Here is a 14,513-nt window from a genome sequence, read left to right as displayed (position 1 = left end):
GTAGAATCATTACAACAAAAAAAAAAAAAACCTTAAAGCTCACATCATATATTGTATTGGCGGAATTTTTTTTAATGATAGCGACATATGTCCAAAATTATCGATGTAAGCATAACCTATTTTAGTAATAGTTATTAATTTTTTGAAGGAAAAAAAAGTTATTAGTTGGTAAAATTATTATAGAAATATTTAACAGAAAAATAACTTAATTATTATTATTTCATGAGATTTCAAATTAAAGTCATGAATAAAAATGTTTTTTTTTTTCATCCACTATTGTAGAACTATATAATGGTAATATAAATGTTAATATTGTATTTTTGGCTCCGTTATTTTATACTCTCCACCATATATATCAACCTTCTAAATTATAGTTTATTCTCCCTTAATTAAAAGATCTCAAAATCTTGTATAACTATTTTAAGTAAATATAACACAAAATAAAAAGAAATAGAATAATTATGAAGATAATATATGAAATTAAATAATATATTATTATAATTGTATTATACTAATATTCTACGGCTATTTCACCAAATGCCACTAAGTAATTGCGAAATTCACCAAATGCCATCCAACTTTTCAAAATTCACCAAATGCCACCGAGTTTTAAGAAAATTCACCAAATGCCATTAATGACTAACGGTTGTTAGTTGACCGTTAGTTGACACACACCCTTGCCACGTGTCACCTTCTGATCGGTTCGTTTTTTAAAAAAAAATGAAAAAAAATTAAAAACCAAAAATATTTTTATAAAAAGTTACAAAAAATAAAAAATAAAAAAACCCACAAACCCCATATCCCAGCAGCCACAAGCCCACCCACGAAACCCTAGCCAGCCACCACTTGGCGGAGCAAAATCTGACCAGAACAATGAAAGGGGAATATTTTCGTTCGTACAAGAGGAAGAACAATGAAATTTTGATCTTCAATTCGTCAAGTTGTGTCGAAATTGATTGAGGGCTTTGTTTTCTTTTGATTTCAATTGAAAAATCATGTAAATAATTGTTATTTTCGTTTTGAAATCAAAGAGTTTGATTCAAATTTTAAAAAACCCTAACTTTTTCCCCAATTTGATTTTGAATGAAAATCATCAAATTAATTCAATAAGATTGATAATTGATACCAAAATCTTGTTTTGGGATTAAAATCGAACATCAAACCGCAAGAAAATCGTGATTTTATTTGAAATTGTTCGAATTTTGGGTCGCATCGTTCTTGTTCGTCGCGGCACCGTGGCGTGGTTGCGTTTGGTGGCTGGAAGTTGTTCCTGGCTGCTGCGTTGGAACCCACTGACGTTTCGGCTGGCTGCGTTGGCTCGCGTTTTTCCTGCGATCGTTGGCTGCTGCGTTGTCTGGAAATTCAGCCTCTTGCTGCTGTGATTGTTCTTGGTTGCTGCCTGCTGCTACGCTTCTGCTGCTGCGTTGGCTGGACCTTGCTCTGGCTGACGTGGCAGCATGTTTTATTAAATATTTTTTTAAAAAAAACAAAAATAGTATATTTAAAAAAAAAATTAAAACATAAAAATATTTTTGGTTTTTAATTTTTTTTAAAAACGGACCAATTAGAAGGTGACACGTGGCAAGGGGTGGGTCAACTAACGGTTAACTAACAACCGTTAGTCATTAATGGCATTTGGTGAATTTTCTTAAAACTCGGTGGCATTTGGTGAATTTCGCAATTACTTAGTGGCATTTGGTGAAATAGCCAAATATTCTAAAAATAAAGATTTTTGCTAAAAAAAGGAGGGGGGAGTTTTGGAGGAAAAATAGGTATAAGTTAATTATTATTATTTCATAAGATTTCAAATCAAAGTCATGAATAAAAATAATTTTTTTTTTCATCCACTATTGTAGAACTATATAATAGTAATATAAATGTTAATATTGTATTTTTGGCTCCGTTATTTTATACTCTCCACCATATTTATCAACCTTCTAAATTATAGTTTATTCTTCCTTAATTAAAAGATCTCAAAATCTTGTATAACTATTTTAAGTAAATAGAACATGAAATAAAAAGGAATACAATGATTATAAAAATAATATATAAAATTAAATAATATATTATTATAATTGTATTATACAAATATTCTAAAAATAAAGATTTTTGCTTAAAAAAAAAGGAGGGGGGAGTTTTGGAGGGAAAAAACAGCACCAGGAAGTGACACGTATCATTTCTGGTGTCTGTTTTAGTATTATGTTATTGATTGATTGCTTGCAATTTAATAAACTTCAATTAAGTACTTGCTTTTTAAGTTTTGACTCGGGCTAGATTGACCTGTGAGATTCTAGCCGGGTAGGAGTTTAAAATGTCAATCCAAACTTTAGTCCATCAATGTTCATGAATCCAGTTTCCATTCCAATCAGTTTCAAATTAGTTTGGAGTTTTACCTAGAATCATATTTTTGTTACGTCATTTACTTTCTATAAAAACAACTTTCCTTTTTGAAGAGGTTTCTCCTCAACATAATTGCCAACCTTAATTTTTTTAGTTCAAATTAAAATTTAACCTTAATTTATTATAGCCCAAATTAAAGCTTTTTTAGCCAAATTTCAATTCGTTGCATGTTGGTGAAAGCTTTACTTTAATTTCATAAAAAATAAAGAAAAAAATCTGCTCGTCTTGTGTGTGGCTGGCCATACCATGTGGCATGTGACCACTTATAAAAGAACAAAGTAACCATAAAAATGACCGAGTAAACTCTGTAATACTAAATGAGTAACTCTCATGATACTAACAAAGTAACCACTATATGGGTTAGAGGAAGTAATTAAGGGGGTGTTTGGTTGGTGGGAATTGGAAGGTGGGAACGGGAATAAATATATGGGAATTTAAAGTCTCATGTTTGTTTTGTGGGAATGGGAATAAAATAGGTTTATTCTCATAATTTTATTACCTAGGGGGGTAGGTAATAGAGATGGGAATTGAGAAATTGAGTGAAAAGACCAAATTGCCATTAATTATAACAAAGAGAAAATTATTTGACAAGGGTATTTAAGTAAAATTCACACAAGTTATTCCAAATGCATACCAAACAAAGGATTGTAACTATTTTATGAATTCCCAATCACTTATTCCCATTCCCACTCTATAATCCCCAAATTCCCATCCCCACATGCCAAACACCCCGTAAAGGTCAAAACTTAAAAATTAAAACGGTCAAAACTCAAAACGTAAAGAATAAAAAGAAGGAAAAATTGCCCAAAATAATTCCACCTTTGTGGCGTCCACCCAAAATAATCCCACCTTTGGGTTATTTTTAAATAATCCGACATTTACATCCAATCCGCTCTAAATGGTCCCAACCGGTCATGTAACCTGCTATAACAAGTTACCTTACACGTGGCGGCCTGTAATTACCTTACACGTGGCGACCTGTGATTGGTAAAAAAAAATAATAATAATAAAAAAAGTTAGATTTTTTAAAAGAAAAAAAAAAAAACCACCCACCACCCACAAGCTACCTGAGCCTGTTCCTTCCCGCGGCTCTGGCCACCCAGCCCCTAACCACAGCACCGACGCCGACGTTGACGTCGCGACCGATCCCCTCCCCTGAATCACCAACCCCCTACCCTCGAAAACCCTTTTTCTGTCCCGATCCTAGCCCCCTCCCCTTCCCCCGTCTCTTAACAGGCCACGCGCGACCTTCTCTGTCCCCCATTCCGAACGTGTCGACCTCCCCAACTAGTTTCATGGGGTCTGGTTTGGTGGGTTTTTGATTTTTCGAAGGGGGTTTTGGGGTTGGCTTGGCTGGGATCTGGTTTGGTGGCGGTGGTTCCAGGGTCTGGTTTCGGGTCTAGTGTGGTGGCGGTGGTTCCTGGGTTGGCTGGGGTCTGGTTTGGTGCAGTGGTGGTTCTGGGTTTTGGGTTTGGGTGGTGGCGGGGATGGTGGTGGCTGAAACTTCAGTGGTGGTGGTTTTTTTTGTTATTTGACTTTACTTTTTTTTATTTTTATTTTGGACAAATCAAATTGTGACATGTGTAAATTACCTCTTCAGTAAATTGTGACACGTGTAAATTAAATTTGATAAAAATAAAATTACCTCCTCAACCGGTTACTGATCACTCGGGACCATTAGGGAGTGAATTGGGTATTAAGGTTGAATTATTTAAAAATAACTCATAGCTGGGATTATTTTTAACTGACGGCGTAAAGGTGTAATTATTTCACACAATTTTTCCTAAAAAAAAATTGTAAAAATATCTCCGTTGCTAAATATTTGGCCCATTTTCTCCCTGCAAGAAAGGCAGTCGACTCTCCGGTATCAGCACATCATCAAATTTTAATGGCGTCAGTCACCACAATCCCCAGCAACAATCTCCTTTCTCTCTCCTCAAACCTCCAAAACCAACACTCATCCTCCATACCTCAATTCTCTCGTCGTCTAAACTTCAATTTCATACTTCCGACATTCTTGCAGCTTCTTCTTCGTATGGTGGTAATTTGTTAACTACGAATTCGAAATTGGGTGCATATTTTAGAATTAAATCGCAATTTAAATTGAATTACCCTATTTTTTCGCCAGATGATCACTGGGGTTTATGGTCTGTTCTTCTTTCAACTGGAGCTTTCAGTCTTTGGTAATAAATTCTCTTTTACACTTTTCAATGATTTGGTTAATATTTTATTTTTTATTTAAGATTGCTTTGAAGTTGACATTGAATATTGCGTTGCTGATTTTGGTTATCCTAAATTATAATAATACGTTGAAATGCGGATATTGTAGAGGTTGACTTAGTTTAATTTAAGACTTGAAATCGAATTCCGACTGCATGTATATCAAAATGCTGCTTTCGTTTCTCAATGTTCTTTGTATTTGCGGTTTGCACACAAATTAAGGCAATTTGAAAGATAATGTAGATGTAGCGAGTGTGTGTAATTAAGCAAAAGATGGATAAAGTAAGAGAGTGTAAAAAATGGACCGAGTTTAAGAGAAAAGGTGGATTTTTGAAGATTTTGGGACCCAATGTCGAAAATTCATAAACACATAACCTTGTCGGATCCGAAATTAATCTTCACATGAAATCAGACCATTTTTGTAAATTTTGGGACCCAATGTTCAAAATTCAAGTGAATGTTAAGGGATGCATCACAGGGTCAAATCATATTGTTAAGAGCCATATAAGGCCACCAATTGGTCACAACAAGGCTTACGGTTGCCTTGAGTTAATGAAGGGAGACGTGTATATAACCGGCTAAATTGACATCAAAGGCAAAGTGGATGGTTTCAACCACCCAAATGGCCTCCTGGAATCTTGTGAGGTTCTTGGGAAACACCTAAACCTCTTTCCTTTCGAGAAATAGTGGAAAATTGTCCAAAATTGAAGGGTATAAACTATAATCCATACTTTTGGACCAATTTTGAGTTTTTTTTTTCTTCCGAAAATTAAAGTGAATGTAGATGGTTTCCCCGGGGTCATAAAAGTTGGTGTAGTATCCATATTGGTCTAACAATAGGTCTATAAAGTCTCAATAACAAGTTTGGTTCAATTATAGGACTATTTCAAAATTATGTTGTATTATTAGTAGTTAAGAGATGTAAGAGATGGTTCCAACTATCAACTTGGCATCCTTGAGAATCCTTCATTGTGCTATCAAACCCAAATACACCCATTACTTACCATTGTTGATGCATGGAATTGTTAATATTGTATTGGCATTACTCACACCATTACAATGATTGACTTTGGTTGTTTACGTTTGTTGATGTTGTTCGTGTAAGTATCCATTATGATTGAGACCTAATCTCATGGTTGACAAGAACAATCATTACGGGTGAAAATCATCACATTTTACTCCCTACATGGAGTACATTCCCTTATTTATCCCATTGATTTGGAATTTTCCTCCTTTCATCAAATAAATTACGCAAATTAGTACTATATTTTATGAATAAAAATAAATTACTTGAACACGAGCATATTTTATGTAAACAATGCCTCTCATTACCTACACAAACAACAATCTTCCCATAATCACCTTGCCCCTTTACCAACGCATAACAAGCCTTGAACCCCAAAAAACGAGCACCTCGGACCCCCGAGCTTCCAAAATGTAAATCTGTCAAACATCCCTCCCCATAGTTTTCCCATCTTTTTGGGATTTTCCCCATATTTTTTCTATTCTTCCTCTTTTACACCTTATCTTCCCATTTTCACCTTATTAAAAAAATATTTTTTAAAAAGAAATGGTCGAAATTAAGCTTAACACCATATGTTGGATTCCAGCAAAAAATATGGGTGTTATTAATAAATTTTTTGTAAGTTTTGAGTCATTGATCTGCTCCCTCTTTCTTGCAATGTAGATAGTTTACCTTACCACACACTCTCTCCAAACTTGGTTTGTATGCTTTTCTGTTATACCTAATGTTGTTGGAGGGGTTTCTTAATCTACTGACTTGAAGCTTAAAGATTTTGAAAATTAAAACACTGGACAGATTTGCTAAGAAATTTTAAAATTTCTTCTGCTTGCTACACTGCATTATTTGTAACTAGTCTCTTCCAATTATTTGTTCATCTGCAATTTTTTTTGAGAGGAATATGTTCATGTACATTGTTTTCTGTATTGGGCTTGTTTTGATTATGGAAAGACTTAAGTATTAGTTCTTACTTGTGGTGCTTGTATATAATTTGAATATGTTGATTTGACATTTTGAATTGACCTATATTTTTAATACAATAATAGGTGTTCTTCGTTGTGATTGGTGCAAGTGGAAATGTCTGGAGTGTTATTAGCACCGCGGCAAGTATTTTCTTGTTTGCATTTGTACAAGTTACTGTTCATCTGGCCATCATTCTAGGTCTAGGGAAGGTATTTCATTTTGACCGGAAGCTGTTAATTTTGGCTCTCAATGCTAATGTTGGAGGCCCTATTACAGCTTTAAGAATGGCCAAAGCCAAAGGTTGGGATTCTTTGATCATTCTTGGCATATCTATTGCAAATTTTGTTGCTATTGGTGCTGGATTAACGGTCCTTAAGCACATTTAAATTCACAAATTCGATAATTGCTTGAATAGCAAATTGTCATCTGAGTATATTGATGTTGAATATTCTGCAAAAGTTAACATGGAATCAAAATCATCTGCCTTCTACAAAAACCATCCCCCTCACCCCCTTTAATAAATAACTTTTAGGTATTGGCCTGTGTAGCAAACTAACAATTCAAGAACTTGTCCTCTATAGGTTAGTTTCCATGGTAGAAGGTGAGCTTCTTTCTTTATTATTAATTTATTTTGAATACTTATAGACTTCTTTCATTTCAAAATACTTTCAACCAAACTCTTTAACATGTAATATAAGAACGAGAAAAGAAAGGTATATGGACAAATTAATTGGAACACCTCACACACCTGTAAGAGGGTTGGGTTGGGTTATAAAGGCTATAAATTACTTAGTTCATTTTTCCATTCACCCTCTGTTCTCTTTTTCATAAATTGTGTGCCAAGGAGCTTGGTTGCAAGTATTTTGAAACATATGTATATTTTCAATTGATTATTTTGTCAGTAGGAATTTAATTTTGCAGCTCGAGCTGTGTTGTTTTTTCTAATCATGTGACAGGGATTGTGAAGCTTTCCATCTCAAAGAAGATTGAGCACTCACTTAAAACTTTTCATGGAAGGATTGGTCAAAATTGGAAGTCCGATCCTGAGTATGATCTATCAATTGTTCTAAATGCTAGTTATATGTTCTATAAATAATATTCTCAGGAGGCACTGTAAAAATTTCTAGTTTTGATGTGCTACATAATATAGAAGGAAGAAATTATGATATACTTCTTTGTTAGCGATTTAAACTTGATCATTAGGTCATCCGTTTTTTGTGACTTATTTTGGGTATGGTTTTCTTAGCTTATTTGGTATCAATTATTGTTCATTTACTACGTATTATATTGAGTCTAGTGATTATATAGACATATTTGTGCTTGCTCTCATATTGTCATAAGACTCATAACTGATATTGACAAATAATTATAATAGTGCTGGCCTTAATCATCTGATAAATTTTTCTTATAAGTCAACTGATAATTTTACTCATTTGAAAGGGTGGACATGGTCAATATACATGCTTTATTGATTAACTAGTTAAGCTCCTAATATCAGGTCATCTTATAAGGGAATCTGGATCTGGGAAATTCGTTACTGGGTCATTTTCCAAGGAAAGATAGAATATAGTTTTCTGTAAAATCATCCAGGATTGTGCTATATGTAGTTATGTAGTACATTGTGTAGTACATTTGCACTTGCACCAGAGAAACTAGTCAACTGTATTAACTATTGGAAGTTGTAATTAGTTGAGATTCCCATAGATACGATTGATTACATTTTTTTATCATGATATATAATCTCTTGCCAGTCTACACAAAGTAATAAACAATAATAACAGCGACAATCACTACCTCCAATCCGATATAAATTTTGCTAAAGCTGGGTCTGACATCGTGTGATCCTGATACTAGCATTTCTTACTATAGCACGTCCACATTATACTCCCTTATCTTATAACTTTTAACTACTTGTTTCCTTCTTTCAGATGGGAGCGCTTTCATTTAGGTTTAAATCTTTTGACTTTATACATAAAATAATTTTTTATACAATTACTTGTCAAAATTAGAACTTTCTTTTCAATTATTATCTGTTACGGAGTATAGTTTCTTATGCTTTTAGGTCTAAAGCTGCATGAAACATGCCATTTTAGTTATCAAGATCTGCTAGATTTTTTAACTGGTTCACTATTGTTATATATATATGTACGACCTTCGAAGTCAGCATTCTCCATCTGAAAATCAATCTTCTGAATATCCAAAAGAAAATGAACAGACTTGTGTTGCTGAAGTTAATATGTCTTCTGTTGTTCCTTGGGTGGATGGTGGTGTGGATTGTGTTGCCCATGGAATTTTTTAAATATGATTCAACTCCCAAGTTATCAAAGATGTTCAATCCATCATACATTGGGGGGCAAGGTTTCCATTCTCTCCTTCCCATAAATGAATTTCTTCTTTCTTTTTTTTCCTCCTTTTCTTTTCTCACCCTTTTGGGGGGTCGGGGTCAGGTTATCAGTAAATAATCACATTGCCTTTTTATTTTTCAGGAATATATCTTTTCTTGCTTACGTTTCCCATGATGTTAATATCGGTCCTTGGGTGCATCTATCTTCATATTAGAAACAAAACAGAGGCCTCCTCAAAAAGGTTTTTTCTCCATTTTGTGTTTCGCGTAGCATATCTTTTAATATAGTTACTACCTGCTTATTGACGCATAATATCAACAATCCTGTTGAGTTGTATTTAGTTTTGGCTCTTTCCTTTCAAATTATTTAGTCTTGTATGCTTTGTGATAATTTTGTTGCAGGTCTTCAACTCAGCAGCATCTCACTTCCTTGAGACGCCCACTGCTTGTACTGGGACCTCTAGGGGTTGTCACATCAATGGAGCTCATCTTTTTAATTATGGGTATTGCACTTGTAAGTTGGCAATTTGGCAACTACTTTTATGTCAGTGTCAAGCATCCATTCATGATGAGTGGCCAAGAGCATCAAAAACCGTAAGTAGAACTTCTTCATATCTTCCTTCAAAAACTCCAATCTCCTCAACATGAATATATGTGCACAATTTATATGCTGTAGTTATCTATCACTAAACAAAAATGCTACTGCAGGACTTAAAAGATAAACAATTCAAAATTGTATAAGCATATTTCACACTGTTAAAGTGGTAGAGTTGTGGCTGTTGAACATAAACAGAATATTGAGAAATGAAGAATAAAGCTTATATATAAAAATTTGGTAATCTTTGGCATAAACAATGCTCTGAATTCTGATATAACATCTGCATGGTTTGATCACTTTCTTGAAGCCCCCCTATTTTTCTCGGTGGAAAAGGTCATATGAAGGGTTACATATGTATAGTTATTACCTTATAATTCCTTCCTATTATTTTATTATTGGCTCTCTATCTGCTGTTAGGCTTTCTTGATGCTATTTTGATAGGCATTACTGCAGTTGTTCACATTTCTGTCGCTTTCTATGGTACTGAACTTTTGGCTGCTGGATTTGAATCTACTGTTCATCCAATATTTCCAATATTACGCTTCATCTAGAATGGAGATTTTTAAAGTCTAAGGCTGTAGGTTCCCCCCACCACCCCCAAGCATCCTGGTTTGCTAGAGTGATTAAATATAGAAGAGGGATATTCTTGTTGCATTACTAAGAAACTGAAAAGTTTATCTGCTTTTAAATATCACTAAATGTTTCCACAGGTGGCAATTGAAGTTCCGAAGTGCGTCATTGCGAATTGGTTATGCATCAAATATTGCCTGGGCCTTTGTCTTCTTTCCTGTAACTCGATTATCTTCAATTTTACCTCTAGTTGGTCTCACATTTGAGTCAAGCATCAAGTATCATGTATGGATTGGGCAAGTAGTCATGATAACTTCTGCACTACACAGCATTGGCTTCATCATCTACTGGGCTATGGTTAACCAAATGTCTGAGGTATTTGTGCACGTGATTGTATATTTTCCTCATCGTATTATTGTCTCCATCTTTTGTAGAATTGTGGTGACTAAATTGTGTTTCTTTATAAGGCTGTGTTTGGTTGGAAGGAAAATCTTTTCCAGGAAAATCAATCTTCTCCTGTTTGGTTTGTAAAGTTGGGGGATTAATTTAATAACTCCCTTAAATGGAAGGGTTGTTTCATCTTCCTGCTCATCCCTTACTTTCCTCATTTCTTCCCCTCCATCTCCCTTCTTCTTTTCTAACTTTCTATCAAGGACCAAACAAAGAGAAATGAAGTTCGATAACTGGTGTTCTTAGAATGTAATTTCATAGATAATAAAACTCACTCTGAATTCTGAAAGCTTTTTTCCCAATCGAACAGTCTTTGCTCTTCCTAATGGTAATTCTAGGCTTCTAGCATATATCAAATTGTCCGTTACATTTCAGCTGTGTGTAGTAATAGAATCATCTGTCTTGCAGATGCTAGAATGGACCAGAGACTATGTGTCGAACATAGCAGGAGAAATGTCATGGGTGTTTTTGATGGTAATGTGGGTGACAAGTTTTGCTTACACTAGGAGGAGGACATTTGAAGTCTTCTTTTACACACACCAACTCTATACTCTGGCAACCTTCTTTTATGTTATACACATAGGGGTTGCCTGGACTATGCAGATTGTTCCTGGGATATTCCTCTTCACACTCGATCGATACCTAAGGTTCCTACAATCACGCTCTTGTGCCCGGCTGATTTTAGCTCGGATTCTTCCTGGTGGGACTGTTGAATTGTCCTTTTCCAAGAGTCCAGGTAATTAGACTTATGAAGATTTGTCTAACATGTGTGAATGAGCTCTTCTTAGTAAGCTTTTAGAAAGAATTTGGTTAATTACTTCCCCTTTTCCCTCTTTTCAGGAGTGCGATACAATGTCACTAGTAATTTATTTGTAAATGTGCCCAAAATTTCTAAGTTACAGTGGCACCCTTTTACTGTGACCTCAAATGATAACATGGAGCCTGATAAGCTCAGCATTGTCTTCAAAAGTGGAGGGAGTTGGACAACCAAGCTATTCAAAGAGCTTTCATCATCTTCTCTAGACAGGCTTGAAGTGTCTGTTGAAGGACCATATGGACCTGCATCGACCAACTTTCTTAAGTATGGCACAAACTTTTCAGATTCTTAATTTGCATGTTCTTTTTGTTTTTCCATTTTTTCTATATAAAAAAATGTTCGCACAACTTTACTACAAGAATAATTGCTGTTATTTATGTCATGGATTTCTGCTATCATAAGATATTAGGGGAATGGGTAATTTAGGTAGTTGCATAATAAATAGATTGTCAAGAAGCTTGAAAAAGAAACCAGTTAGAGTTAGAGTTAATTAGGGAGACATCAGGATGTTGAATATTGTTAAGATGGAGATACTTTGTAGAGCTCCAACCTCTGGAATGTTGGCTAGGGAGAGTCCCAACCTCTCGAATGTTGGTTAGGTTGTAATCGGTGGTTTCCACTGTGATTATCGCCAATATTGTTTAGTGAGAAATTTTTTTGTTAAAATTCAAGCTGATTCATTTCATAAATCCTGGCGTATGCAAACTGATGAGTTTCTAATTCAGACCAGAAAACATAGTGTTACAAAAAGACCTATGGGAAAATAGCTTCACTTTTGTATCGAACTAAGGAACACAACACTATCGGAGTGCAAGAACCTCGCCTATTATGTGGGTTTAGGAATCTGAAATAGGGAGTCTTACCTTAGTCATTACCAAGTAGAGCAAGCAAACAAGCTGATATTATTGATATTAACTAATTTGGGCTAATCAAGTTAACCTATTTAGTACAACGGGCTGCAACTGTCAGCCTGGACACAATAATTTGAAGCATAGTTTAGGTTTAGCGAAGGTTAGCTTTACTAACTCTATGTCCAAGTGTAAAATCTCACCTAACATGTTCAGATGTGCTTAGAACTTGTTTTTGTTCCTGCAGTAGACGCAAAAGATTCATCACAATTTGACTTTGGGTATTATGGAAAATGGTTTTTTTAAACTATTTGTGCTTCTATCTATTGTAAAATTCTACCCAGTCACTGCGTTTACCTCAGTGTGAGATTGTGTGCATTTCACCTTTCTTTACATTGCCACCGACTCGAATTATTTGAATGTGTTATGGGTATTATTAATGTGAGTTCTCAACTATTTCTCTTCCCTGTTTCCAGGCATGAATCGCTTGTGTTGATCAGTGGAGGCAGTGGGATAACCCCATTTATACCCATAATTCGTGAGATGATATATCAATCTAATATCCAGAAAGGACAAGTCCCTCGAGTTCAGCTCATTTGTGCCTTCAAGCATGCAGCTGAGCTCACCATGCTCGATCTTTTGCTTCCTGCTGGGAACGCTGTAGAAGATATCTCAAAAATCCAACTTGAAATTCATGCATATGTAACTAGAGATTACCAGCCCCCTGAATCAGATAGCCAAAAGCTCGTCCAGACTAAATGGTTCAAGCCTAACCCATCAGATTTGCCCATCACCTCTGTTTTGGGCCCCAATGGATGGCTCCACCTTTGCTTCATTATTGTGTCCTCATTCATCCTGTTTCTTGTTCTTCTGGCTTTGGTGACTCAATACCATATCTATCCTATTGATCAAGGAACAAACCGCCAATACAATTTCACTATTTGGGTCCTATGGGATCTCTTTTTGATGTGTATCTGTATTATTCTCATCAGCAGTGTTGTCTTTCTGTTGCAAAAGAGAGAAATCACAGCAGAAGCTAAACAGATCATGAACGTTGAAGTACCAACACCTGTAACTTCTCCTGGATCTTGGTTATATGGTGGCCTTGGTGGGGATAGGGAACTGGAGAGTCTTCCATATCAGTCTCTTGTTCAAGCTACAAAAGTGCACTACGGAGGGAGGCCTGATCTCAAAAGTACTAACCGAACTAACTACTCTTTTTTCCTGTTGTGCTTCATCTTGTGTTGTGGCTTCTTTTGGAGCAGTTTGTATGAAAGTTTAATGATTTAATTTGGTTGTTGTTTTGCAGAGATATTGTCGGAATCCAAAGGACAGGATGTCGGAGTCATGGCTTCTGGACCTAGGGGTATGAGACATGATGTTGCAAGGATCTGTTCTTGTAATGCTGCAAAGAACCTGCATTTTGAGTACCTTAGCTTTAACTGGTAATCTGATCCCGGTGGAACAACGTATAGGATATTTTTGTTCATTTTCTGTATCATACATTCTTGTAATATGTGATTGCTTCACTTGTTATATATACTCAGCCATGACTTGTATTTAACCCGAAAGGCTGTTTGGCGTGAATTTTCATTGCACTTTGCCAAAAAGAACTAGGACTATTTTTAAATTTATTTTTTATGGCGTTCACAACGGTAAAAAGAACTTGGATAAATATGTTGATTGTGTGATTTGTGTCTATTACTCCATAACTCGGTGTCATACAAACACAGTCACCCATTTTACTCTTCATTGACATGTTTTCAAAAGTAAGCTTGCATAAGCATTAGTCGCAAGAATATAGACTTGATATCAGCCCAAAATTGACTTAAAACCAATCTGAAAAATCTAGGTTTTGAATACAAAAATAATACCGCTCATTCGCTCAAAAATGATCAAATTTAATTAATTAATTAATTTTTTTATCAAAAATTACTCCTTACATAAAAGTTGATTTTGAATCTAAAATAGTAATGGTCACAGAATATCTAAAATCGAGAATTATCCAACGTGAAATTACCGAGCTCTAAGTTGATCCCACAAACCGTTTTCGTTAGTCCAACCAAGGTGTTTGGTAAATTTTTTCAATCAATATTACCAATGCTAGATTGTGCCAAACTAAGGGTATGGAGTCGAGTAATCTTAGGTAACACCTAGGAAGCATCAAGCCATACACAAGCTCAATAGAGTTTCATTCTAAAGTTAACGAGTCATTTGTGAAGTAAATTCATAAGACTTCATTAGTCACTATGGTATAAAATATAAAATATTAATATACTTCA

General features: G+C 35.1%; 1 protein-coding gene across 2 annotated transcripts; it reads left to right on the top strand.

Annotated features, from left to right (window-relative positions):
- Positions 1-3,717: 3,717 nt before the first annotated feature.
- On the top strand, positions 3,718-13,908 carry LOC110693857 (ferric reduction oxidase 4-like). 2 transcript variants are annotated; one of them, XM_021871025.1, is made up of 12 exons: positions 3,718-4,441; positions 4,529-4,583; positions 6,688-6,904; positions 7,561-7,651; positions 8,765-8,962; positions 9,091-9,190; positions 9,351-9,542; positions 10,257-10,491; positions 10,975-11,302; positions 11,407-11,647; positions 12,708-13,426; positions 13,541-13,908. In XM_021871025.1, the coding sequence occupies exons 4-12, from the start codon at positions 7,615-7,617 to the stop codon at positions 13,678-13,680; spliced, it is 2,190 nt and encodes a 729-aa protein (XP_021726717.1). In that variant the 5' UTR covers positions 3,718-4,441; positions 4,529-4,583; positions 6,688-6,904; positions 7,561-7,614; the 3' UTR covers positions 13,681-13,908. The 2 variants fall into 2 exon arrangements, with proteins under 2 accessions (XP_021726717.1, XP_021726716.1); XM_021871024.1 differs by having other exon boundaries at positions 7,137-7,651.
- The last annotated feature ends 605 nt before the right edge of the window (positions 13,909-14,513 follow it).

This window comes from Chenopodium quinoa, unplaced genomic scaffold, assembly GCF_001683475.1.
Source record: "Chenopodium quinoa cultivar QQ74 unplaced genomic scaffold, ASM168347v1, whole genome shotgun sequence".
Taxonomy (NCBI): domain Eukaryota; kingdom Viridiplantae; phylum Streptophyta; class Magnoliopsida; order Caryophyllales; family Amaranthaceae; genus Chenopodium; species Chenopodium quinoa.
The sequence above is the reverse complement of the archived record's forward strand: the minus strand, read 5'-3'. Positions and strand labels throughout refer to the sequence as shown.

Bases quoted from the DNA above. Each gene is read 5' to 3' on its own strand.
- LOC110693857 (XM_021871025.1), top strand. From the start codon at position 7,615: ATGGAAGGATTGGTCAAAATTGGAAGTCCGATCCTGA. The intron at 9,191-9,350 runs GTTTTTTCTCCA...ATTTTGTTGCAG, and splicing joins ACAGAGGCCTCCTCAAAAAG to GTCTTCAACTCAGCAGCATC. The intron at 10,492-10,974 runs GTATTTGTGCAC...TCTGTCTTGCAG, and splicing joins TGGTTAACCAAATGTCTGAG to ATGCTAGAATGGACCAGAGA.